The 27,748-nt window shown below is 40.4% G+C and overlaps 1 protein-coding gene across 1 annotated transcript in view; it reads left to right on the forward strand.

The window, feature by feature from the left end:
* Window positions 1–27,748, forward strand: part of fam20ca (FAM20C golgi associated secretory pathway kinase a) — a 42,267-nt gene that overhangs the window by 6,149 nt on the left and 8,370 nt on the right. The window contains exon 3 of the mRNA XM_086092591.1: window positions 4,039–4,117. Within this exon, the coding sequence (XP_085948717.1) occupies window positions 4,039–4,117 (79 nt within the window). The remainder of the gene's footprint in view (window positions 1–4,038; window positions 4,118–27,748) is intronic.

The following is a 27,748-nucleotide window of genomic DNA, read 5'->3' on the forward strand; positions in this document are numbered from 1 at the left end:
AATTAACATCAATGGCAGAACTACATGTCAGGCAAGAGTCAAAGCCTAAGAGAGCCTAAGCCAAAATGTCAGGGCTGATTTTTTAGTTATTTTTTTGTGCCAGTCCAACCTTGCTTCTGGCGTATAATCATTTCAAACTGCCTTTTTGCACAAGTTGTTCCTGTATTTTAATTGACGTAAAAAAACCCACATACATTTGTCTGGAGTCACACCTATACAGAATGCAGTCTAGTGAGTGCCTGCATGCTTTCATTTCCAGCGAATGCACTCCTTAATTTTACACACACGCGCGCGCACCACTTATCTGTCTGGGTGACACGGCAAAGCAAAGAGAGTACAAGGCTTCAGCCTCTCCTGGGGCTAATGTTGCTTTATCTGCCCTCAAGTTGCACTCCCGAGCGCTGGCTCTGTGTCTGCCTTTTGTTCCGGCTCGGATGAGGCTCATAAATCATAGGTGCTCTTTCGTGACGCGTCACAGGTGGAAGCGCGCCGGATTTATCATCAGAACATGAATCTGATTGCAGCGGAGGGGGCGATGCCTGGAGCTTTCCGAAAGGCCAGACAACACGAAGGTGTTGCAAAAGAAGGCGGGGCGGCTGTGATTAATTTGGAGACACACGGAGCAGAAGATGGATAGTGGGGTCAACGGAAACACATGTATTACCGCTCTCATACTAAGACAGATGGCTTTTGGAGTGGAAAGTGTCCTGTTGAAGTTTCCTGATGTGGTCATGTCATGACATGACATTGCATGTCAAGCCACAAAACAATACAGTAAGCTGAGCTTTGCTGGGATTTTTCCACCGCAGGAGGGGATTACCTTATTTTTTTGTACTTTTCGATTAAACAACAAAAAGCGAGCAGCGCAGAGCATAGAATTGAGGTCACATTTCCTTGAGGATTGTGGCTTCCAATTGCGGCACAGGGTCGTATCGTCCCAACTCACATGTGAAATCTCTCTCTCTCAAGGGTTTATAGATGTGTTGTTGTGGCAGAGTTTAATCTTCAACTTGATGACGCTACACAAGGGCACCATCTACTTGACCTGCCCTCAACAAATCTGCCTTGTGGCTTGACCTGTTGGCTTTTCTTTTGCTTGGATGAGCTAAATACGCTGGAGTATACTGTACAGTCCAAGAGGTTTTTAATAGGGGGGAATTTTTTTCCAGGCACAAAAAATGTTCATAATGCAAACTCAACAAAATAATGGTTGAACTTACTATAACTATGATGTATTTAGTGTGGGTATTTTAATATGGTAAAGTATTGATGCCTGGTATGATATCAGCCTTATTTCAATGTATCGGGTACTCATGAAAGCTACCAATACCAGCCAGCAATACTTAAAGGGGAAAAAAAAACTCGCATAAAGTAAGTCCTCCAAGGCAGTAGTTGGCGCTACAGTGCGGCAGTTTGACACCGGCCAATCATCAAAAAAGTCTTCAAATTAACATTGGATGCATCAAAAACACTCGTGCTATTGGTAGTCTGTATTGTTATGTACTCAAGTGAATACTCCTAATGGTATCGGTCAGAAAAAAAAAGTTGTATTGAACATCCCTACTGCATAGTCATCTCATTTGTCCCAAAAACGTACACAAATGCTATATTTGCCATGGTCCCAGAAACGTATTTAGACGTTTATTATGTTGTTTTATGCTAAAGCTTTTTGATGCAGCCTCTGACCTGAAGAGGTCGCTTTAAGCAATGGTAGTTATTACAAAAAACGACCAGCAGGTGGCAGCAGTATAAGAGATCAACTAGGATCATGTTTTAAAAAAGCTCTGTTTTGAACAGGTTTGTTTGTTAGCTATATTCTAATGCTAATTGCTGCAAAATGGAAACAAATACAAATATACTTTTTTTTCCTGATGAAAGAAGAAACTAATCTTTCTTTTGGTAAGTTTCATGTTTTTATAGCAATAGAACACAATATTCCTAGCCTTGCAAAATCAGTCAAAATCCAGTAAAACAGCCGGGAGCAAAGGGGGTTTGATTCAGTGAAAATGGCTGGGAAGGAATGAGTTAAAAAAATTGTTAGCTGATAGCATAACTGCTCAAGTCTTTTATTTTAATTTCATTTTTTAAACTTTTTTGGCAAAAGAGAGTAAATAAACCAATTCAACAAACAAGAGGAGCTCATCCCTTTTCTTTTCAATCAGGTTAAGAACTTGTGAGGGGGTCGAAGGTTAGCATGCGGTTGCCGGTTTTGCTACAACTTGGTGATATCATGGTGAAAATGAGTACTATTTTGCAGGCTTGTGCAATGACCTCACATTTCGTCACTTATGACTGAAAGCCTCTTGCAGTGTATGTCCAAATTTGGTCAATGTCATGCAGTATTTGTGCACAAATCCACGCAATTGGTCAGTCCAGTCAGCGTCTGTTATTTTTTTACAATTTAGTAACCAATCTAAAGTAGTAAAAATAGTGGTCTCTCTTAAAAATACAATGTTCAGCCTAGATTAGCTCAAGTTAGGCTGGCTGGAAATTACCCCCCAAAAAACTGCTGTTATATGTTGTTTGCTGATTGTAAATGTTACTCTAAATTCCTATTTTCACAATGTATTCACTTTTAAAACAATGACCTGGATAAGTCAGAGAAAATGGATGGATGAATTGAAGGCTCTACTCTAGAAGTTAAAAGAGATCCTTTAGAATAAAAAAAAAATCATTTATGAATCCATTTGGCGGCACGATGGATGACTGGTTAGCACAACTGCCTCCCAGTGCAGAGGACGTGAGATCGAGTCCGGGCTTCGGCCTTCCTGGGTGGAGTTTGCATATTCTCCCCGTGCTTGCGTGGGTTTTCTCCGGGTACTCCGGTTTCCTCCCACATTCCAAAGACATGCATGGCAGGTTAATTGAACACTCCAAAATTGTCCATAGGTGTGATTGTGAGTGTGGATGGTTGTTCGTCTCTGTGTGCCCTGCGATTGGCTGGCAACCAATTCAGGGTGTACCCCGCCTACTGCCCGAAGCCAGCTGGGATAGGCTCCAGCGCCCCCCGTGACCCTTGTGAGGACAAGTAGGTTAAGAAAATGGATGGATGAATCCTTTCCTAAATATAAAAATACAACTTGATTAACTTATTATCTTTACCACTTAAAAAATGAGCCACACCACAGACCTCATTGCTGACTGCAGCTATGGTGCAAAATGTTCACGACGGGAAATAAACGACAGTTAGGCATTGGCAGTGGGTGGGCTGTTGGTTGGCAAGGCCCCTCGTCACTAAGTGGGTCCACCACAGGGGGCTTAATTTAATACGAGGGTTAGCCAGCAGGTCACTGTCATGAGATGAGATGCTGAAGTTAATGTGCCGTTGTCATAAATGGACAAATCCACCCTAAGCCTGCCCATTAAGAGCCAAACACTTTGATATGACACTGGGGTGGGCAAAGAGTTACTTTTAGAATGACTGTGATTTTTTTTTAATTTCTCCTCAATAATACTTTTTGATTGTAGTGACCAGAGTTGAGTCTGTGTAAAATGAGGCATGTCTTTCGTATGATCTGTACAGATCAGTGGAACATGTCTTGCTTTTCCAGTCAGACTGAGCTTAGAACAAAATGAACATGTAAATAAAATTACATTTTGTGAATGTTGTTTTTCATGAGGTGCATTCAGGATCCATTTAGCAGCTTTTGGTATTGGTGGTCTAATTTAGTTTTGGATTTGTTTTATTATTATGTTGTGTAAAAACAACATATCCTTCTGAAAAGTTAGCACCATCTATTTTACATTGAACGTACTAAAAACAAAGAACCGTTTTCCCCTTTCGCTCAATGTGAATTGTTGTTCTTTTTCCAAACTGCTTACTTTCCCCCAAAATCACTCGGTCCACTTGTACCCGCCTATTATTTTCATGCCACTTGTCCAAAGTGCGCACAATTCCACTTTGATTGCTCATTGTGGTCAGTGGATGATTGCTTTTGTTCCGCATTCTTGCCAAATTGCTTTTCCAGTTTGACAGCTACCAAAAACAGCTGTGGCTGCGCATGACATTTATGTGCAATTTTTTTCTCTCTCCTGCAGCCATGAAATCAGGAGGCACCCAGCTCAAGTTGATCATGACCTTCCACAACTACGGACAAGCTCTGTTCAAGCCCATGAAGTAAGTGAATCACAAAATTCAGAAAACTTGCACTTGCACTTCGTGGGCAAATAGCGAAGAAGCAAAATCATCTGTCTAATGAGCCCACTTGTAATGCGGATGCTTCAAATAAATCTCCTGCGAATTGCTTCCAAGCAACGCCGCTGCATCTTTTGGCGCGTTGCGATACGCAGCACTCCCCTCTATGTGATCTTTTTCTGATGTCTGTCTGCTTTTTAATGAACATCAACAGGCGTACGCGTTAATTAACACAAGCGCCGGGCCATTGTGCCGCCGCCGTCTTTAGGGAGACGTTTACGCCGGCGAAGGCGCGTTGCACATGAAAAAGAAATAGCCATCCTCTCTCTCGGCTGTCCTGTTGAATTCCCCCGCCAACGCGGATAAACAGCGTCCGGGCCAACTGGGCTGTGATCAAAAGTAATTGCTCAGAAACACCGCTTTGATGGCTGGGAAATGCAGAATGCTTTTCTACACTGGAGAGTATTGGATTTTATGAATAGGTGGAAATGGAGTTAGAGACACACCAAGAGTTTTTTTTTTTCCTATCCTGACGAGATTGTGTAGCCTGCGGTGGCTGCACAGTAGTGTTGAGGAACATAACATGTTCAACTATGTCAGTTATTATTCCTATATTGCTTATGTTGGCATGGTCATCACTCATCAGTCTTATCTATGACGTAGTCTACTGCATATTTAGCACTAGCAGTGGTAGCCTACTGTCCTAGCTAATCTGATTAATATTGTGTTTATGGAATATGGATTAAGAAGCAAAATGCACCCATTTTGATCCATTTCAAGGGGCGGCCATTTTGCCGCTTGCTGTCAACTGAAAATGATATCACAGTTGCTCAGTGCTCGGGTAATTAAATAAAATGTAAATACATGTCAAATGTAAAGAATTTGTTGCAGAAACACTTTGTACATCATGATAGTTCAATGGGTATAGTACTGCTCCTGCTGGTGTGTACATCTTGGCCATCAGGGGGCAGTATAAAACATAGCCATACAACACATTCAGTCGATTTGTTCATGAAACAGAAGAAGGTTGTCTCAAGTTTATCTAAGAGGATAAAGAATCTGTGAGCATTGTTATATGCTCTGCCTGCATGCATTACTAACATTTGTGGTGAAATATAAATTGTTGAAAAGTTTATAAAAATCACACCATCAATGCTAGTTTTGTTAGCCTGTCTGTCACATTTTAAATTTTGTGTTAGCATTAAGATAGCACACTCATTCTCCGTTTTATGTTTATAGTTTTACAATAAACTTCAACAAGTTGTGGCAATAAACAACTTGAAGCAAGCACTTGGTGTAGTTTTTCAAAAAATTGTTCACTATCTATCAGTGCTGCTTGTTGTGACATTTGCCGCCACCATAGCCAAAACTCAAAAATCCCATTTTAATTCATTAAAGTAGCACTAAGGAACTTTTCAACCTTAATAAAATATTTTCATAACTCTTCTGATGAAACATCAACTTAAAACTAGTTGAAGAGTCGACGCACGATTACTGATTTCCTGGCAGAAGCTGTAAAACAACTTAAAAGTTTTGTCAGGGAGACAAAAAAGGAAAAGGGAAGCTAAAATGACAGTCAAGGATCAACATTGGCTAAAAGAAAACTGCGCAATGTGCTTGTCCTCATGGGAAATGTGGTCTTCCATCAGGCATAACATTACCGCTTTTGTCCATATGGCGCCGCCATAATCAGCATAAACTGAAAGTTCCTTAGTGTTGCCAAAAAGAAGAAGACCAAAAATCAGCCAAGCATCTTCGTGTCTCAGAACTCTCAATTTATAGTGCAAATTTCATAATAATTTGGGTTTGTCTGCTCAAGTTTTATCACTAGATATTGCACAAGACAAATAACCTTTAAATTAACATCATTCTTGCATTTCAATGCTCACACTACAAACATATTCAAATGTACAAAAGCGCCAGTGTTGATTTGCTCACTTCAATTCTATATCTAGTTGTACAATTGTTTGTCAAATGTGTTTCTGAATGTCGCAGTGAACCATCTCGAGTGTTCACAGGAGGATATAAATGAGCGCCCTGAGAACGCTACAACGAGAATAGGACTGCCAAATGATGACAAGCAACCTTTGTTTGACTGTTTTCTATTAAGGCATTGGCGTGCCCCAGTTTCATTTGCGAAGCGGCGGTGCATTGTGGGTGCAGTAGTTCAGAGGGACGAAAATAATGAAGACGTTTCAGATCTCTTGGATTAGACTGGACGAGCTTTGCCAGAGAAATGACATCTCCCTACACACGAGACGTTCACAGACTGCGGTTGTGCTTTGCGATTTCATGCGCCTGCAGCAGCTTTCAAGCTACTCGTGTAGGTCACGATGAGAAATGTTCTTCCTTGGAAAAAACACAGGTCCTTTTTTAAAAATCTTGTTAAAATGCCACATACAATGTCCAAAAGTTAGACTAGCCTTTTCCTTGGTTTATTGAATATATTTGTCATTTATGTCCGTATTTTTCTTTTGGTGTGACCTCAACACAACATACCTTCCCATTTGAAACACAAATCTCAAGGGATCTGTAGTGGAATTGCAGAGAGGCGAAGCAAAATAGATAAGATGCAGATATGATCCGACTCCAAATGGTTTGGGGGCCAGCACGGTGAGGTACTAGTCCTTCCAGCTGGAACCTGCTCACAGGCCCAGTCCAAACCCTCCATGCCAGACTTACATGCCTGTCTGGCTCTTCTCCCTGGTGCCCATCCTCCCTCCTCCCTGCCAAGATCCTGACTATGGTGTGTACATACAAATATAATGTCTGACTAATTGGATGACACCATCGGGTCCCGTCTTCTCCTTCATACTGTTCTAATCCCACAAATTCATTTTTTGTCTTAATCTGGCCTGTATTTGTCACTGCTGTGATCTGTTATGTCATCATGTTTTCATGTTGAATGCCAGAATAGACATGGAAGGGCACACGTGGCCATCCTACAGCAGTCATACAGTGTTTATGCAAAAGGAGAAATTGTCTTCCGTCCCCGCTTGTGTCTCGTGTGTATGCACGCGATTGGTTTTGACAAGCTTGGCTCTTAGCACTGGCCACGGCAGTAGCAGCAAAACCGAAACCGCTGCTTTATGATTGTTACGCTGGATGGATTTGTAGTTGTTTGTCTGTCCTTTGTCTTTCAAAAAGGAGTTTCAGTTTTATATAGAACATGTTGACATTGGTGGTGTTTTTCACAGTAGCGGCGATTACATGTCCTTCATTTTGAGGAATTTGGGCTACTGTATATGATGAATTGAGAAAAATTGCTTAATGCAGTTTGACGTTTTTCTATATTTTTTTAGTTTCTTCATTAAGCTTCACAATGTATGTACGGTGTTTTATATTTACATATTTAACATTAGGGATGTAACGATATCTAAGCATCATGAAACTCACAATACTATAATTATCACGATATTATTGGGAGGTTGGCGTTATACCAAAAAAAGTCACAATATTGTAAAAAAAAAAATGCTCATACGAATACTAAAAAAAACCACAATATTGTGCTTTTGTACAATGCATATAAATATTCTACAATCTCTAATAACACTTAATATTGAAGCACGCACATATTGATTTCTTTCACATATTGATTCACTTCACAAGCATATTAAGTTCCCTTACATCTGACCATTAGCGTGGATTTTAAACATAGAAGGGCCACAACATGCTTTGTGAAAATTACATTTCACAACAACAACAAAAACAGCCAGCAGAGGGTGCTAGAACTGCACAAATGGAAATCAACCGGACTTTTTTTTAACAGATGTGCTGCTTTTAATATCGTGAAATGAGGACGATGATATTGTAGCAGTTTTAATATCGCGATATCAGGATATTGCCGTTAACATTACATCCCTATTTAACATATGTATTTTGGACGGCCATTTTTGATTATTAATTGATCTCAGGTAATTTTCAAGGTTTAAGATCTAGATAATTTTGACTTCATCCTACTTCTGGGATACCAGTACGTGTTTTCATTTTGAATATTTATATTTTAGACCTTTGTTTTGTATTTGTTTTTCTGTTCTTGTTTTACGACTGCATGTTTCAAATAAACTCCAATCTACCAATCAATCAATCAATTGGTGTATCTAATAAAGTGACCAGAGCGCTAAAAACGACAGTGACAAGCTTTCACGGTAATGTAGCTGGGTTAAATGGATCCACATAAAGACGGATGCGGAGAAGCGATTGTCTGGTTATGCCATTGATGTCTTGTTGTGTTGATCTGCGTGCAAACATCGAAGGAGAAGAGCTGCCGTTTTATCATCTGCAAGCGAAGCCTCCTCACGTCGGCATCGTAAAAGGACTCATGACACCAATAACAAGCATCTGTGGGCAGTGAAAAAACACACACGTTGAGCTGTCGCTGTTTTGCCACACATCTGTCGTTGGCGGAAATGAATGGAAAAGCAGTGATATGTAAAAAGAGGGAAGATAATACGGAAGATAATAGCATCACATCCATCACATTGAGCAGCAGAAAATCCAAACAGCTCGTGTTGTTAAGAGCCTGAACGTTACAGGCTATGCAAACAACCGTGCGCAAACACGTATAGATGTGCCATCAATTAATGACATGTAAATATATGCATTTATGACAAGCACATGTACAGATCCCCTCTGGAATTGCTCACCATGGCACACTGTATCATATCATATTCATGTCACAAAATGGATTTGTTTCCCTTTTTTTCCCCCCACTCCTTTTTTTCCCATATATACTGTATATAGACGTTTATTAAATAGTGTTTCCTCAAAGAGCTGCCACCAGAGCCTTAGGAAAACTGTGGAACTTCAAAGGATTTTGAATTGATTTCTACAATGGAACATAATTGAAATAGAATTATTCTGTTTCCAGATCACGCTGCTGTTCTCAATGCCTTTCTAAAGTCCCTGTAAAGTGAAAATAAATATGTCTTATACATTTGACACACCACAGAGAAGAGTGTTGTTAACCACCCTTGCAAATTTAAATAGAGTCATTACAAAAATTGTGCCGTATAAAATTGGGAAAAATCAAGCCCTTGTCACTGTTCTCAAAAGCGAATTGTGTGAAACCATGTCCCGCCAAAAAAAATACATCTCGACATATTTCAGCCCCCAAAATATACCCACGTAATTCCTCCGCGGCTGGAATGTATTCAACCAGACCCCACAATGAGAAGTGCAAGCCTGCATCTAACTCGCAAGCTGGCAGGCTTTCAGCCGGAGGTCGGGCAGCGGGCTCATCTACGGTATCACCTCCTCGCTTGGGGATTAAAATAACAATACAGCTTTTTTTTGTAAATTGTGACATCCAGGGAAGATAGATTTGTGGTGTGTACACATAGCTAGCTTTAAGTCCAGTGGACTTAATTTAAAAATGGCAACACTGAAGTTAGCCATTCGACACTCTAGTTCTTTCTCAGTTGCCCATTCTCCCTAAAACTTGGGTCAAATTGCAAACTTCACATCTTGAGCGGTTCCACTTTTAAGCATTTTGAGCTCAACCATCGCTCATCTTGTAGTGTGTGTGGCGTGTCGGTTGGAGCCCTGTACTGAAGACAGCTGTGTTCAACCGCAGGTGTCCGACAAATTCACTCAAAAGTGGAAGTTCTGCGGGGGTGACAGAGTTCAGGCCCCCTCCGTCACCCAGGAGTGTTGCTGGAGAATTGGGGGGTATCGGCGAGCCAAGCCGCAGCTGTGGCCGCTCCATCAGTGATTTGGATGAATTACGTGGGAGGTGTTGACGGCGTGTCAGCACACTTCACACAATAAGAAGAGATTGCGCAAACTCCTGACCAGTCAGCGTTCAGTGTGGTCTGTGATAAGGCATTAGAAAGTTTGCTTTTTCTTAAGGGATGGACATTTTTTTAAAGTTGTGATATACATTTTTATCTTTATGTATGGACGTGATGCCCTTTAAGAAAGTGCTGAGTCTGATTGAGTTTGGTTTTTTAAGTGGTTGTGCTGTTGCCAAAAGAACATTTACAGCGATCACCCAAAGACCGTCCAACCCTCCCTTCATGAAGCAGTTTTCCCAACCATAAGAGGGAGGAGAAGTGGCAGTAAAACAGGCCAAAGTCCAGATGTTGAGGGGTGAACCGGGGCAAGAGACGAGTTGCATTCTTAGTGTGGTTTAACCAAATGCCAGTCACTGGAAGACCAGCATGCTGTGAGTTGCTTACAACATGCTCAGTTTTTATTTTTGTTTGACGCTCACAGTGACTCTTGTAAAAGTAGCCACAGGCTTTGAGCTGACCTTCTATTTTTTTTATTATTATTATTATTTGTATTATTATTGTATTTTTAAACACAATAGTCTATCCCCCTTATGTCTCATTAAAAAGTCCCCCATGCGATTAAAAGTTGGCTGTAGATATAATAAATGTACTTTATATTTTCAAGATTTTAGTTTTGTTAATAATTTGTTAAAAAAAATACTAATCATTTTTTTTTTTTAATCATTAAATTAAGCCAGGTGGGGAGTGACCATATATCGATTTGTAAAAAAAAAAAAAATATATATATATATATATATATATATATATATATATATGAAATTGACCAAAATTAGACATTGGATGTTGCTTCCCAACAATCAAAGTAAAAAAGAAGAAAAGGATGGAAAGGTGAACCCAGTTGATGATGTGCTTCCTTTTTTGTTTACTTTCAATCGTTACGCCATCTTGTCAGGACTAAATTCATGAAATCCATTATTGCAAAGCTAAATTAGCTCAAGATAAAGCTTGGAACGTTCATAATAATAGTTAAAGTCAAATCACTTGAGAAAAAATTAAAAATTCAGGAGAATGAATTGAGAAATCAGTGTTATCCGTCCTCCATCATCATACTAACATTGCCATCGATACGTGTCTGCTTTTCTCCTCGTGTGCACACTGGATTCGTCACTGGTAGCTAATTGGGAGAGAAACTTTGCATCTCTGTCGCACATTTCTTCTCTTCCCGATGTGCAGTTTAAGGCGTCATCCCTTTTACAGACACAAATACACACACACACACACACACACACACACACACACATTGACAAGAAAAATCCCATGCCTGGGGAAAGAGAACCAGAGAGCTTCTCAGGATACAAGCAAGCAATTTGTTGGAGCTGGCTGTTCAAATCAATGACAATCTGGAGAGATCAAGTGGGCTTTGTTTGCAAGTGGGCAGCCAAAGAAAAGAAATCAAGATAGATCTGAGGAAAAATAATGTCCTTTCTTTTTTCAAAGTCATTTCCCAGTGTGCTTATTGACTTCTTGTTATGGAGCTGGAAGGAAAAAATCGGACAAAATGATGTCAGTATTCAGTTCCATAAATCAAATGTGCTTATAGGAGATTGATTTTCTCTTCTCTACTACTAAAAGTCTATGTTCTAAATTGACATGTATTAATTCAACGTGACAATGTGGTATAGTTAAGTTAGTATACCATTTTCCTTCTGTAAATCACACTGTTGACCACACTTGGTTGAACAACTTCAGATTTTTTTTTAAGTTGACACTAAGGTGAAGATAGTTGTTGGCGTCAATTAATCGATGAACCCTTATGAACTCACTATGCACATTTTTGCCTCCAAACACAAGCTCACGCACGCAATCTCCCCATCATACTCGGTTACACTGGCCCCACCCACCTAGCCTTGCTCACCCAATCACAATGAGATACCTTCATTGCCTTGCAGGCAGTGGGAACTTCTTAAACTCTTTAACACCAATTTGCCTAACACAGGGGTGCTCAAGTTCGGTCCTCGAGAGCCCCTGTCCAGCCTGTTGTCCATGTTTCCCTCCTGCAGCACAGCTGAATCTAATGATCAGCTAATCAGCAATCTTTGCAGAAGCCTGATAATGATCCTGATCATGAATCAGGTGTGTTAGTGGAGAGAAACATGGAAAACAGGATCGAGGATCGAACTTGAGCACCCCTGCCCTAACACAACTGCCGGGTTGCTATTGGCTACAGCAAATGATATTAGTGTATACAGTAGTTTTTTTCAAACTTGACAGAAGAAGGGAACGATTTGCAATAATATATTGTAGCAAACATGCAATTATGTTACTTGGATAGTTGTGACTGTTTTGTTATGTTTTTATTAGTTCCAACTGTCCGTGAAGGAGTGAAGGTGTCCAAGCGTGTTTTGTGTCGGGATGTGTTAAACCAAACCACTCCTTTGTGCTCGCTCTAATTCTATTATGTGTTTATGAATATTCTTTCTCACACACATCCTTCTGTTCTATATTATTTGCTGGCTGTCAAAAGGAACAAGGTCCTTGTGTCTGTTTCTGCTGTCTGACTTTTGTCTGCTTCATCCTCTCCTCGACTCAAAGTCTGTTCTTGATTTGGGAGGGTCGGCAGTTTAACGCGTGCCACTGAACGCGTCAGTCTGTCATTGCAAATCTCTGATGAGTTCCTTTCTGACAGGCCAACTGCCAACTAAGACACTCTGGAAGAAAAAAAACATACACGCACAGAGCACTTTTCTTATTTTAGAATCCCAAGCTTTCAACTCCCCTTACGCACTTCACATGGAGACATCGCTCATAAATGTTTTACTAGGTCAACTCCTCGGGAAGTGGAGGATTTTTTTGTCCCTGACTCTCTTACTTTATATACAGTCTTATATACATTTTGCAATGTCAGGGTAATGTGGCTAAGCTAATAAAACTAATTTGGAAATGAAGCCAGTACACGTTTCAGCTTCTGCTCATTCAAATGACAACTTTAGTATTCCAACTTTTATCAGCTATAACAACATGGGTTGTCTCACCTACGAAGCCCTTTGGATAGGTGTACAAATGTTAGTGGGATCACACGTTTCAAAGCAGCAAGTGGCCTCAGATTGCTGTGATTTATTCATGCAAGCCTCCAAGGACGTCTCTTAAAATTGGCTGTTCTTTAATCACCATGTCAAGCTGGGCACTCGTTTAAGTGCAGGCCTCTGCACAGATTGTGCTGTGCTATGAATGCAAGCTATTCCCGTATAAAACACGTTTTAAAACGTGTAAATGTGAATGATTCCATTTTTCATTGTGTTTTTCAAATTTCAAGGCATTCAAACGATACGGTATTCACTGGCAAATTTGAAATCAGCCCATCTCCAATCACAAACGCCGCCGGCATGTCTGCTGAGTGTGATGAAATCTCACCCCACTCGAATCAACTGTCAATCAAACCCTGGAAAAATGTATGCCGCTTTATCAAACAGCATTCATGGACCTTTATTTAACTACGTTAGCCGCAAAAATCGAACCGCTTAAAGCCTCCGGTGGCTGGAATATGTCCAGGACTTTTCCACATTGCGCCACTCGGAAACACCTTGGCCACATGAGGGCTGTCAAGTCGGACCTTTTTAGAAAATAAATAAACCACCCTCCTTGCTCTTTTGCCTTTATCTGTGTGATGTGTGCACACTCATTGCTGACAATGAGGCACTCTAAAGCAGCCATGCCAGCAGATTAGAAGAGATACATTTTCAGGGTGTACAACTTTAGAAAACTAAGGAATCTCCAGTTCTAAACAAAAATAGTCATGGCTTCTCCCTCAAAAATTACAATTCATTGTTGTGTAGCACCTGCTCTCTGGTTGCTATTTTAATAGCGGCCATCACCCTTCATGCTTCGGGTTCGACATTTTTTATTTATTATTATTATTATTTTTAATTTAAAAGAGCTCAGTATTGTTCATTGGTAATGTCATCATCATTGCTCTTTTATATATATATATATAATTTAGTTTTTATTGCCAGGGCAAAAATGTCAAATCAATTTTTTTCAGCTTTTTTAAATAATGTAATGATATATACCCTGATTAATTATAGAATGTGTGCAAAAAAATAATAATAATTACAATGTTGTCCCTCACTCAACCATGAAAGGTTTTGGGGTAAATTTAGAAAAATACTTGTAACTGCTCATTACAAGAATTTAGAATAGTTTAGTAAAACACAAACGTTGCATCACTGTCAAAACTTTTGGTCGTGAATAAGCACATATAGTATTTTAGTGTCTATTTCTAGTGAGTTTAATGTTTATATATTTTTTGTACTTGTCAAACTAAACCCGAGAGAATTTGTGTCCTTATGTCTGATATTTGTGTAATTATGCTTGTGTGTTGTGGCACCCTACCATGTCTGTTACGACTTGACTCGCTTGCTCAGACATCCCAGCGTGTCATTATAAAGTCTCAAATGTGGGATGGGTGAATTCCCAGGCTCCCCACAAGGAATGCTGCTGGTGCGTTTTGTCTGGAATGCTGCAAATGTGCCTCCAGGAGGTGAATTTTAGACATCCAAATTGACCGTGTCTTTTTATAGATGTGAGGAAAAGCAAAGCAGGCCTAATGTGATTTATGGGATGAGATGGGAAGGGATTCAGTCAAAAATGACACACAAAATTTCCCTAGCGTGTTCGCTTAAACGAGCGCTTGACATAATTGTGCTCAAGTTGAGGGGGAGTTCAAAAGGGTTGTACGAACGCCGCAAATCAACTGCCGCTCGTAAGCCAACGGACCACACGCAGTTCTCTATTCCGCGCCGCAGCATTTGATTAGAAGCTTCTAGATGATGGATAAAAGCGCTTCTAAATGTACAGCGTTGCCTTTAGATATGAGTGACTTGGAATTTTTTATGGTTTTTACTTGCGAGTAAGAACTTGAGACTATATGGGGCAGTCAAGTCATTTAAAAGCAAGCTGCAGTTTGGCACAGTCAAGGATTAAAAATAAAATTAAAAATAATGAAAAAGGAGCTTTCAAGCTGTTTATTTCCACTCTCAGTTACAAAAATATAAGAAAAAAACATGCTGTGTATTTAAAACAACCAAACAACTAAACTCATTCAATGCCAGCCATTTTCGGACCCTCCTTCACCTTCCCATGCGAAAAAATATAGACAGACAACTTAACAGTATTCACAGTCATATATTCTTAATCATCTGCATAGAACGACTAATATTAGTGGTGTACTGATGAGCTGAGAGAGTTCAGACAATATTATGAATCCCACTTGGGTTCTAGGCAAGACACACCCCAGTGCCATATGACTGGATGCTGCAACCAGGCAAGGACTACCTAGAACTCACGTGAGATTCATAATATCTGTGTTATGCTGCCCCCTGATGTCCAAGGTGGGCACATTGCAATTCATCCAATGTAAAAAATAAAACATCTTTACATTTCAACATGTAAAGATGATTTGAGGTATGGCTTTTTTAATTACCCCAAGGCATCGCTGTATCTCCAATCGGAATGAAAGAAACATGTCCACCCCAAACCAAGGAGGGAGGGAGAGAAAGAAAGAAAGAAAGAAAGAAAGAAAGAAAGAAAGAAAGAAAGAAAGAAAGAAAGAAAGAAAGAAAGAAAGAAAGAAAGAAAGAAAGAAAGAAAGAAAGAAAGAAAGAAAGAAAGATGTTGTGGTCATATAACTTTGTGTGAGGCAAGGTGGCAATTAGCACTGTGTGCGACCAAAGTCAGGTGACAGCGGAAGAATAAAATCATTGTGCATCAATTAAATCCAAGTAGGGCTCTTTGTGGCTATGCTCATTGTCTGGGCAGGAAGTTGGAGGGGCCACCTCACTCAGGTCTGGTATCACCAGGCCACCGAGGCCCGGAACCTGATCTGGACTCCTACCCGGTTTCACCCCACCTATCCCACTTAGCGCCCTTTTGGCAGCCCTGGGTGGCAGTGATGCTAACACAAGAGCTTCTGTCATGGTGCTGCTGGAAAGATTTTTCACTGAATAGTGTTGTTTTTCTTCTCTGTCTCACCCTGAGATAATTACCGGATCAATTAGAGGCTAGAAAAAGAAAAGAAGCCAGAGAAAAGTTTGACAAATACTCACCCCGTTACACTGAAGTCGAGCGACTGAGTTGCATTAATGGCTTAGTGACGGCAAACTCCATTTAGAACATAGACTTACTATTTATACCTCTACAAAGCACCTTTGTTTTCCCTTTTTGCTTGTTTCATGCGCAACTCTAAGTTTATAAAGTTTGCATATAACAAAGTCAATGATGAAAAGTAACTATGCATTAGAATCACATTTTTACTAAAGTCATTACCCCAAAAACTAATGGGGATTCCTCATTTTCTTTTTGCCTTATTTCTTATGTTTCTATTTTGATTTAGGGTGTTTCGGCGTCATATTTTGCTTTTACTTTCACTGTATCTTGTTTCTGTATTGTGTTTAGAACTGCCATTTGGTCCTTTTATATTCCCACTTCAAAATAGACTCTCAAATTAATTCAATTCACAAGTGTACTGAAATTCCACGCTGGTTAGCTGCTATATAAATGCAAGCTGTATTTATTTATTTTTTACTTCATTTATTTATTTATTTTTTCCCGGGGCTTTTACCACTTCCTCATTCACGGCCGTCACCCACTCTTGACCACAATGACATCTCTCAACCACCACTTAGCCTCTGATAGATGGTTTCTATTTAGAAAACGCCAGCCGACCACAGGCCGGCGAGCACGACACGGGAAGGCTTGACAGCTCCAAATAGGAGCGCTCAGTCGGAAGCACGAACACCTCTGCCCCCGTTGGCAGCCTCGCTCGCAAAACACTTCCCCCAAAAAGACTCTCTAGGTTGGTTTTTTTGCTTTTTACAAGTTGAATGGTGTTCATTTTCAGTCTCTGCTGAGCAATGAAGAGAAAGCCGCGGTAGACAATAACTAGGAGGCAGCCTGAATGTGTTTTTTGGCCATGTAACTGGATGTTATGGTAGTTCAAGTGCAGAAGCTTGAAAGTTTTAGGATTGCACAACTGTGTTGTTATTGCACATTCCCAAGGGAGCTGATGAAAATAACTGGACAAGAAACTCTAGTGTGGCATTTTAAAGAGCCACATTAATAAGCAAACCTGACACGTTATCGATCGATCAGTGCTTCTCCAACTTTTTTGTACAACCTAAATCAACACTCATCTCTCCAAGTACCACTAGCATGACCAAAATTAAAATACAGTAGTGCGGAAGGCTAAAGGGTTCATCAAAAATGAGACAGACTTTCTTGCTAAAAAGTATATTAAGTTTTATTTTAAGACACTGTGCCTAATTATAGCAAATAGAAAAATGACTTACAAATGATTCAGTTAAATTGCCTTACACAGAAAATTCAATAAATAATAAATGTTTTTTTTTTTTTTACATTTGCATTCAATATAAGATTAAATTCAAATGTGAAATACAACTAAACTGTACTTTAACAAATGTTACTTTCATACTTCTGATTTGAAAACTGTATTCCATGTATTACTTATTTGCGTAAGAGGCATTTGCGTTGTGTTAAATCGCAAAGAGGAAAATGTGGCTATAATGAGGCGAATCTTTTTCTGATGTGGGGCTGACCCAAGTAACAATTATTTTGGGGAAGTACAGGATGAATCATGACACATTTTTAGTATGGGAAACTCCACGTGTTTATTTTTCTTTGAGAAAAAATCCAGTGGAACCGCTAGTTCCTTTTCCAGTTGTGGGATCTTCAATATAATGAAACCGCCTTTGCTACGACTTGTGGCGTAAAAAAAAAAAGTCCAAGAAAAAGCAAAGCACACATTGTTGAATTCATATTTTAGACCAGTGTTTTGGTCTTTAATATTTTACTCAAAGTTCCACCTAAAAAAAATACTTGGCTCTCCAGGTAAGACCGACATTATAACACTGTATCTAAATTATTCTGTTCCAATGTATTGCAAATAATAAAAGTTCAATGAAAATTGTATCTCAATAATGTGATTAATAGGCAGTGATTTTTCTATACCACGCTTTGAAAATTAATGTTTTAGAATTTTACTGTTCTGACGTTTTGCCAGATATTTTTCTGTCATACACGACTTTATTAGCGTTACGGTAATCCGTGCGGTTTTATATCAACTTCCAATTTTAGACTTTAGCGTTGCGCTAAAACAAGGCTGGAAATAAGCGTTGTCGTGCCGCATTGCAGTTTCCGCATCAAAATGTGGATTTTGCGAGCCAAATGGACACTGACTAGCAAAACTGTGAGCAGGCACACCGCGTTTACGCAGGGATTATAAACCACGACGGAATTCTGAAATACAGATGTGCTCAGTGGTAGAGTGGTTGTCTCCCATCCGTGAGGTTGTGGGTTCGATCCTCACCCCTAGTGTGTTGTGCAATTTCAAATAATGATGGCATTTCTTTTGCTTTCCGACAGGATTTTGTTCCCCTCACATCCGTTCACGCGTCCTTGTGAACGCCAGTGCGTGATGACTCATGATGATGCCCTCTCATTTCTTGTGTGGGTAGAAACAAAAACATTCGCAGAAAAAGCTCTTAACATCCCCACCACAACAGCCGCCCACCCACCGCCACATTGATTCAAATTGCCTTTCAAGTAGGATAATATGCTGACCTAAGTCCATGCATGTCAACATTGAAGCCCTCTTCTTTTCTTTCCGCTGCAGGACTTGGTTCAAGTCTTTTCATTTTGGTTCCTTTGAAGCGTTGGTCTGAACTCACCTGCACGTCTATCCTTTTGTATCTACCAGCTTTGAGGGGCGGAAGCATCTGGAAGAGAAGGAATAGATTGTAGGTGGAATATGCTTAAGTGTGATTGTATGTGTATGACTAAAACAACAATCGTCCACCTCTTCAGTCTTACGTTTAACAAAAAAACAAAAAAGAAAAGCAGCGTATGGACTAAGTTGGCGCTACATGCTACGACTTCAGTGACGGCATAAGCGGCATGTGTCTTATTGTTCTGGTGCGTTTTGACATCTGATCACAGCTGACCCAAGAATACCCTCCATGTTGCGGCAAATCACACACAATTTGCAATCGGTATTCTATGCAAAGCCGGTGGAGAAAATGCCAAGGATTTTCCTCGCTGCTATTGAAAACGGTTAATCCCCCGTGGATGGAAATGTAAATATGACCAAGAGTGGATATGCGTTGCTGGAACACTCATGCTTGATGAGAATAAGCCAATATTGGTTTTGTTTGTTGTGAGGGTTGTTGTGTAGAGCCAGCGAGAGAAGCTAGGAACCGGTCCCGTCATTCTTGGATTTCAAAAGCACCTAATCCCCTTAGGTAATACATACACATAACATGCATGGCATTCAGAAGATCAGGATATGAGTACGCCGTCCAGCCTATTTCGGTCCCGTCAGGTAAATATCTACACTAATGTACACCAAACGGCTAAATATTACACTCCAACGTCACTGCGTTTGCTAGCACCAAACTATCAAAGTCAATTGTCCAAATCTGAAGATTTTGACATGGCAGTGAAACCCTAACTGTACACTCATAGGAAATAATATCTGTCTTAATTGTCACTCCTGTGGACATTCGTATTCATCAACTGAAATTCAAAACATTTACTGCCGCCGACGAATATGTTCGTCAAGTATGCTTTTCAACGGGTGGGCGTGGAAGAGGGTCTCTCGGCCAGCCTGTATATGTAGAATTGGAACTCCAATCACTAATACATCCCTGTCACTATCAAGCCAAACTGACAGTTGGCAAAGGCTGTTGACGAGCACAAGCACTGCCTGACCTTTTAAAGGCGACACCTGTCACAGGTGGAACTAATTTGTAATCAAGTATCAGAAAAAGGGCGCTCGCCTTCTGAAGTGAACTCTCATGCTCACGGACAAACTACTCTACAAACACCGGAGAGGCAGCCGGTAAGACTGCCATTAGAGACATTTGATTCAGCAAGTTGTTTGTCTGCCGAGCTATTCTTTATCTTTGATCTAATGCAATGTGGCGGGATTATATGTCAAATGGAAGTATTGATACATTTAGTATTGAGCCCATTCATTTGATTTTCAATCTTAAAATGATTGGTTATGAAATGTTAGTCACAGGATCAATTTAATTGAAATGTAGAGTGATTTAAAAAAATATATATATATATATATATATATATATATATATATATATATTTACATATTTCATTTATTCGTTTGAGTGTTGGTATAGATCACGGTTTGTGTAAATTTCTCTGTAATTGAATCTAGCAATAAAAATGTGATTAAGGTGAAAGTAAATCATGCATTTTAATATAGAGGAATTAGTTGAGTACAAATAAATTGAGGTAACTTATAGGTATTGTGGTGTGTGGAATTTGTAATCTGTGTTTTGATTTAAGGTTTTTTCACCCGATGAATGATTGGCTTGAAACAAATAAAAGACGGGGGGTGGGGAAGGAAAGCTGCCTGGTCATTTGAGTGAATTCCAACTTCTATCTCCGTTTAGATAGATTATCCCTTTCAAGTGGGGATATTGCAAGCAACATAAAAAGTTATTGGATGTGCTCTCATCCACAATTGTCAAAACTCACCGACTAAGGAAATAAGACAGTCAAGTGTGAGATTGATGGATTAAGACCCCAACCAGTGTTTTAACAATCACTTTTCCACTGTCAAAACCCAGCACCGCATTTTTGTTGGTCTTCATTGCGGCCTTGTCATAAAGGAATGTTTTTGTATTCTGGTCAGAACCTTGGGGATTATATTTTACTGGGCTTGTGCAATTGTAAAATACACCTCTGGCAAGTGAGCTTCTTTCTTTCTTTTTTTTTTTGCACAGTCATGTCCACCCAACTGTATTATTTAGTATTTTAGATGTTTGAAAGTGAAAAGGGAGCTGCATGATGGATGAGCACTGTGAAAAAGTTTTGTGTGATCCAAAACTTTTGTCATACTCCAACAACAAAGTTGAACTTGAACTACAATATTGTTTATCAAATCAAATGAACCGGAGGCATTTCTTTCACATAACAGTAAACATCTCCACAAACTTGAAAAATATTTTTTTCAAATGGCGAAGTGTTTGGCTATATAGTCGTCATGACGTCTATCTATATAGATTGTGTCAATTTATCATTCATACAGTCAATTTGAAAGCACTTTAGTGAACTGATAATAGATATTTTCAGTACTTTCAACTGCAATGCTGACGTCGTCAACATGGCCTACTTGCATACAAAATTTAAATAAAAATAAAAAAAATTAAAATAAGAGAGCAATGATGATGACATTACCGAATGAACAATACTGAGCTCTTCAAAAAAAAAAAAAAAAAATGGCCGACTTGTAAAGTGACAAAAACATAACGGAAACCCATTTCCGCTCACTACCAAACATGAAATAAAACAGGCAGTCCTCTGACTAAGATTGTGTTTTGCAATACTTGAGAGCTCATGCTGTCGCTCAATCTGGAAAGCTGGTTCTGAGCTTCTGATTCGGATTCTAACCGTGATTGTATCTTTAAACCCAATGCTCTGTCATGACAATCCTGGGAGAAATTGGCTCAGTCTGTCACTTGAGGACAAAAAAAATAGACATACATTACTTTAGCTTCCAAAAGTAGCCAAATCAGAATCCCGAAAAGAATATTGAAACATGCTACAGATGTTACTGAAGTTGACATAAATCAGGACCTGCTTAGCATCTATCATCGGTCCGTTGCTTGTTTATTACAAAATGATTTCCCATGTTACCCGTGGCTAGACTGAAAGCAGAAATTGAATTCTTAGTCTCCAATGACTAGAAAATAAATGACAGCGTTAGCTATTGTCATTCAAATAATGGTTGAGTCCAAATTTTCAGAAGACATGAGATCTGATTCGCTAAGATGCCAAATTGCTTGTATGCACTCCAGCAGATTGTGTGCGCTGTTGGTGGCCCTGTTACGCGCGGTTTACTAAGATTGCAATATTTTACCAATGCACCAAATTGATGGTGGCCACTCAATTGCATGTTGACGATTGCACGCACTGTTGGCAACTGGGGCGAAAGTGTAATTGAGGGTTTTGTTTTGGCTAGTGCTTATTGTTTTCACCATGGAACATTTGGGAAAGCACCATGAGCATAAAATGACGTTTGAAGTGATGGTAGTGGAAGACAAAAATATTACGGAGTTACAGAAGAAATCTATTGCTCTGTTCATTTATGTGAAGCCAGCATTCACATAAGACATATGTGCCATTCGCTTTGATCTGCAAAATTACTCTTTGCGCTAAAGATATCCAGTCACAAGGAAATGCAGAATTACAATAAGTTTTTCATAGTTTGTATGGCATGACTCCGTCTTGTGATTGGCTGCAAGTTAATCCTTCGAACATTGTCGTGATCATTTTTGTTTCTGGCATTTCAGCTGTTTGCATGTGCGTGACCTTTCCTGTTGCCTGCACCTCCTCGCCATGGGTACACACAGCAGCGTGGTTTGCACACTTTTCTGAAGACACACAATCGTCCATCGCAATTCCATCTCACGTTTGATTAATCGCATTCCGTGCACAAAACCAATCAATTAGCAAATATTCCCCACAAAATGAACTACGTAGCAATTTAGCACGTTTGTTTGAGTATTTGTACACCTTTTATTAAGTCAGGCCTTTTGTGCAATGATCTTCTGAGATCCCTTTATGCTGGTCATATACTTCAAATCCTCGTCAGGGCTTTGAAAGTTTTTACCTTCCATGTCTTATTCTCTGATTCCCAGTCGTGTTTAGTCCACAACGTGGTCGTGTGTAATAAAGTGTACACAGAGAGAGTAGCAAGGCTTTGAAGACCCGTAAGCCCTCGGCCTGATCCTTTGACAACGACTCTGCGCCATCTGGCCAGATGAGGCCATCTCTCTCCTGCTGACTCTTGATCAAGACTCTCCAGCTCGCGCACACACAATTTATCTGTTGTATATGAAGGGCTGCCAGCGCCAGCGAGGCTCTGGTGCTCACAGATAGAGTGACCCCGCCTGCAGGCCCGCTGCGGCTCGCGCGCTTTCTGTCCAATTTCCAGACCTTGCGTTCTCCCTCAAGCTTTTTTTTGTGGAGGGTCAGACAGCCAAGAACGTATGATGGCAGTGGAGGCGAGTGCTTTGACGAGACGCGTATGGATTACATTTGTATCTATGTTATTGTTAACACAGTTTGGGGTGGGGGGGTTAGTACAAAACAACCCAATCTTTTGGGTTGTTCTTTACAAAAATGCCCCACCCCTAAAAAAAAAAATGGTTGTTTGTTAGTTCTATTACTACATATGACCCAAACTTGGGGATTAATGATAAACCCCAAAAATTGGGTTGGTCGCTTTTTAATCCATTTAGTGTTATTTTTGACCTAACTGTTTTTTTGAGTGTATTTATTTGAACTTGAGGCTTTCGCCTCTGACAACGACACTGATTTGAAGACGCAAAAAAGTCAGCCTGCATGCATGTGGGAAAATAACAAGCATCTCAAAAACCATGCGCAACTAACGCCTCCACACTGTCACTGCTGACACAACACCTGCCTGAACAACTTTATGTCTCACTGTCACAGTGAGAGAGGTGTGCCGAGCACTGTACTCCGCAAGGTCTCATTCACACTTGTTTGCATTTCTTCTGCACAGAGAACACAAATACACAGTGCAGGGAAAGTAAGTCGGCATTTACGTTCCCCCGATATTCCGTTCCTCTGCACCCAGCATGCAGCAGCTCTAAGCTCATGTAAGTAAGAGCTGTAAAACTGCTGAGTCAGAACGAAAAGACTGACAGGAAGCCCAACGCGCAGACACACACACCAGTTGATTCCGTTACATTTCTATTTACTCCTTGTGCCTAATTAAGTGGGACCCAGCTAGGCAGCCCAGATGGGGCCCGTTCACTAGGGATATCCCAATCACACTTTTTTGGACCCGGGTCCAAGTAACATCATTTTGAGGTCGGCCGATTCAGAGTCCCGATTCGATTTCGGCATTTTATTAAGAAGGGGGGGAATTTTTTTTATTTTTATGTATTTACAGTATTTTTTAGGGATGCACGATAATGCTATTCTCAACCGATACCGATAAACCCATAATTTAGAAAGTGTCGACGTCTATAACCGATAAGTGAGCCGATAATAGTTTGCAAAATCAACTTGAATACAAATATACTTTCGACTACTATTATAAGTCTAAAATGTACAAATACATTGAAACATTGTGTAAAGCACCATGAAGCTGAATTTTATTCATATCTCTGCTTCAAAGACAACCAGTAACTCAACAAAACAGTCATGTTTTAAGAATGCAACAACAACAAAATAGGCCAATGGAACTAAGCCTGTAACATTTTGGCATTGCCTTTTAACTTTAAGTTAAGTCAAATCCCTGACAGAAAAATATAGCAAAATAAAAGAGTGCCTGCCTCTTTAGAAAGGCAATAAATGCAGTTCAGTAATAAAACCTAAAGAGATAAGGGCTCCAAAAAATTTAGTGCAAATGAACAAACAAAAAATGCAACTATTGCACGTCTGTACTTAATTTTGTGAATTCAATCAAATGTGCTACTCAGTTTTACATACGGATGAGTGGGGACAAAAAGTATCATCTCTGCTTTGTCACATCTTAACCGGTTTATTTTCTCGTCCATCACTATGCCAGCAGCAGACAACAAGCGTTCGCTGTCAACGCTCGTGCAGGGGGCTGACAAGTATTTGCGCGCAAATCGGAACGCCATAGCGCGGCTCAACGTGTTGCATTAACAAGCAAAATCCAACATCTTCAACTACTGAAAAAGGTTGGTCACCAACCGTAATAAATTGGAGGATTTTGTCGTCAAGTGCTGTTGCCCTCTGGTCTTTTCTGTCAAACTTTTGCTTCTTATTTAGCGCTTCCTCAATAGATAACAAGCCATTTGCATCGCGTTTGCTGTGACTCCCACTGCTTGGTTTCGGTTTAGCAGAACAGGTGTCTTCGTATTGCTTCCATGAATCCTTACGATGGCGAATTTTAATGTGACTTATCAGATTTGATGTGTTTAAGCTCGACGCCTTTTTTCCTCCCCGTGGAACTTCTGCAGCGCGTTTGTTGCAAACCATGTTGCATGGTCTGTAGTGTGAACTGTGAACAAGAGATTGCGCGCATTATGACGTCACAAACATGCGACACCACCGTAGGAGAGGGGAGGGGTTGAGGAGTTGGCCACAACCACAACAGATGGACCAACGCGGCAAGTCTATTATTATCGGCAAATTTTAGTTATTATCTGTTTTATCTGTTTGACGTCATGATGGTTGATAATTATCGGCCGCCGATATTATCGTGCATCCCTAGTATTTTTTAAACTAGTCCAGCACCTTTTATATGGTGAGTGGACAGTGGTTAAACTAAATAAAACATTTAAACCCCCCCTTTTTTAGCGCATCTATGAGTTACTCAAAGGGATATTATTAACCAGTATATACATTTTTCACAAGCTTTATTTTTGAGAACCTACTGTAGCTGTGTTAAAGCGTGAAACAAGCCAACTTCACAACAAACAAATGGCTGCATTTGAAGAGCAGGCAAGCAAAATGTATTTAATCTAGCCTTATCCTTACTGGTCTGGACTCGCACCAGGCTAGATTGTCGACTCAAGGGGGATTTAGCGAAGGACGTCGACCCTGCTGATTCGCGCTAGGCTATGCTAAACTAGGTTAGGCACTGGGGTCCCTCCCGAAGCTACTGCAGAGTCCCGGCGGGCACCTCAGCTGTGCGGGGAGGAAACGAAACACGTCCGCCGCCGGATCCGCGGGGAGGACTCGAAGCACGTCCATAGTGTCCAGCGCCTGATGGCGGTGGGGCAGCCCGGCTGCTAAGTGCAGCACAGCAGCAGGGAGCGTGCAACGCATCTACTGTATATCCTTTCCGCAACACGAAAGGCTCACTTTGCGCGTTGTGCAAGTCACACCGTCTCCGCTTTCCACATTAAGGATGATAATAACGTATCTACTTCCAAATACCTTGGCGCCATTTCCTTGCTTAGCCCCGCTGCTCGATGGCATTATGCACATCGTGTCACTGTTGCAAAGTGACGCCATGCGCACGTTGTGTGGAAACATGAAGTCTCACTCTGTGCCATTGCGCAACTCCAGAGCTAATTAAAAATTATTTAAAAAAATAACCTCATAGTCATATATTTAACAGAGTCCTGATCGGGATCCGATTCCGATCGAGTCAGCAACCACGTGATCGGATCAGGACATCCCTACCATTCACCAGCCCATCTGCATAGCAAAATTGGTTAAAAATAAGCTAAAATTTCAGGGTGACATTTTTGGGAGCTCCTTAAGTGTAATTTTGATAGTTTCAGAGTTAGATGGTGTCCAAAGTAGGTGTTATGTTACAGAGTTGTACATTAGAGATGTAATTAAGCTCCACCTTCACACCAGCACTTCTCCAGTTTTAGAGACAAGTTGATGCAGTTGAAGCGATTGAATGGGGAACATCTAAAAATAAAAAGACGCTGATGTTCAACTCAAACCATGTCAGTGTCGCTCATGGAGTGTTTCTTTCTTGTATATCTCTAAAATAAATAATTATTTTGCCGTAAAAAAAATCTGTCTTGTTTATGTTGTTTTATAGTTTGAGGTGTCACAAAAGCAGTGTCGAAGTCATTGTTCTGCTTGACATCTCTTTTGACAAAAAGTTATTTTTCTGCTTTTTAGAAAACAATCAATTATCTGCTGCTGACATCTTTGATTATTTTATTTTTTTTGCACTTTGGTTAAAGCCTTTATCTGTGTATTAATAAAGTTGTCCTTTTCTTGCTTCAGTGTAGTAGTCATTCTCCGTGCCATTTCCACCTTGCAATTTGTCAGATTTCATGCAGAGCAAACTCCTTTTTTCAAAATCCACAACATGAAAGACATGTTAATGTTGCGATTTTCCCGTGGGGTTAAAGGAAGGTGGACCCATGTAGGGAAGCACAATGGCGCATTTCGGAGCTTGAAACCGATCACTTTTGAAAGCGGGCTCCACAGTGGAAAGATTTCAAATCGCGTCCGTCTGGACGCCTTATGCAGGATAATCCTCCCAGTGACGTAATGGCCGCAGCTCGGTGACGACGCATTGTCGCAGATTGATGACGTATGCGCCAATTCTGCCTAAATACACCTTCACTAATTAGAAAATGAGACACACCTGGACAAGACACACGTGACTGAGGAAACTGATTGGCTGAAACAAGGGAGAGTGAAGACAAACATAGGTGGACGTGATCACACTTGACAAATGGAGACATAAGGAAAACATCACTAAACATTGACCATGATAGACAAAAGCCAACAAAACAACATCCCCCTTCTCACCCTCCCCTCAAGGGATGGATCGCAGATGGCCCACAAAATCCAAAACAAAAGAGTCCAAAACAGAGGCAGGCGGAAGTGGGGGCATGGAAGAGGGAACACGGCCAGTCAAAAGGGACACCAAACAAGAGGTGCCAGTCAGGAGGCCGTCGCTGATGCCAGAGGAAGGGTGCTTGGAAGGGTGCTTGGCAGGGCCAGTCAGGCGGGCGTCCCAGACGCCAGACGAGAGCAGAAGGCGGCCGCTGGACGTGTGTCGCCGAAGCAGGACCAGTAGAAGAACAAGCAAATTGAAACTCTCCTGGAAGTACTTCGGATCTAATAATATACTTTATTCTATGTATTGAAACTACAATATTTTGTGAGTGTGTTGAAAAAGAACTATACCCGTCATAATAAAAGGTAACGGTGTGGTAAGTTTCACCCTAAAATGGCCACTGTTCTTCATGTGGTCAAGTTCCTGATGTAAGAGAGTATACTTTCGATTGAAAATATCATTTTCTTTACATTCAAAGTGTAAAATGTTTAATAAAATAAAATAAAAAAATCCTATAAATATTGC

Source organism: Leptonotus elevatus, chromosome 1, assembly GCF_054856555.1.
Source record: "Leptonotus elevatus isolate MCC_2025b chromosome 1, RoL_Lele_1.0, whole genome shotgun sequence".
NCBI classification, from domain to species: Eukaryota; Metazoa; Chordata; class Actinopteri; order Syngnathiformes; family Syngnathidae; genus Leptonotus; species Leptonotus elevatus.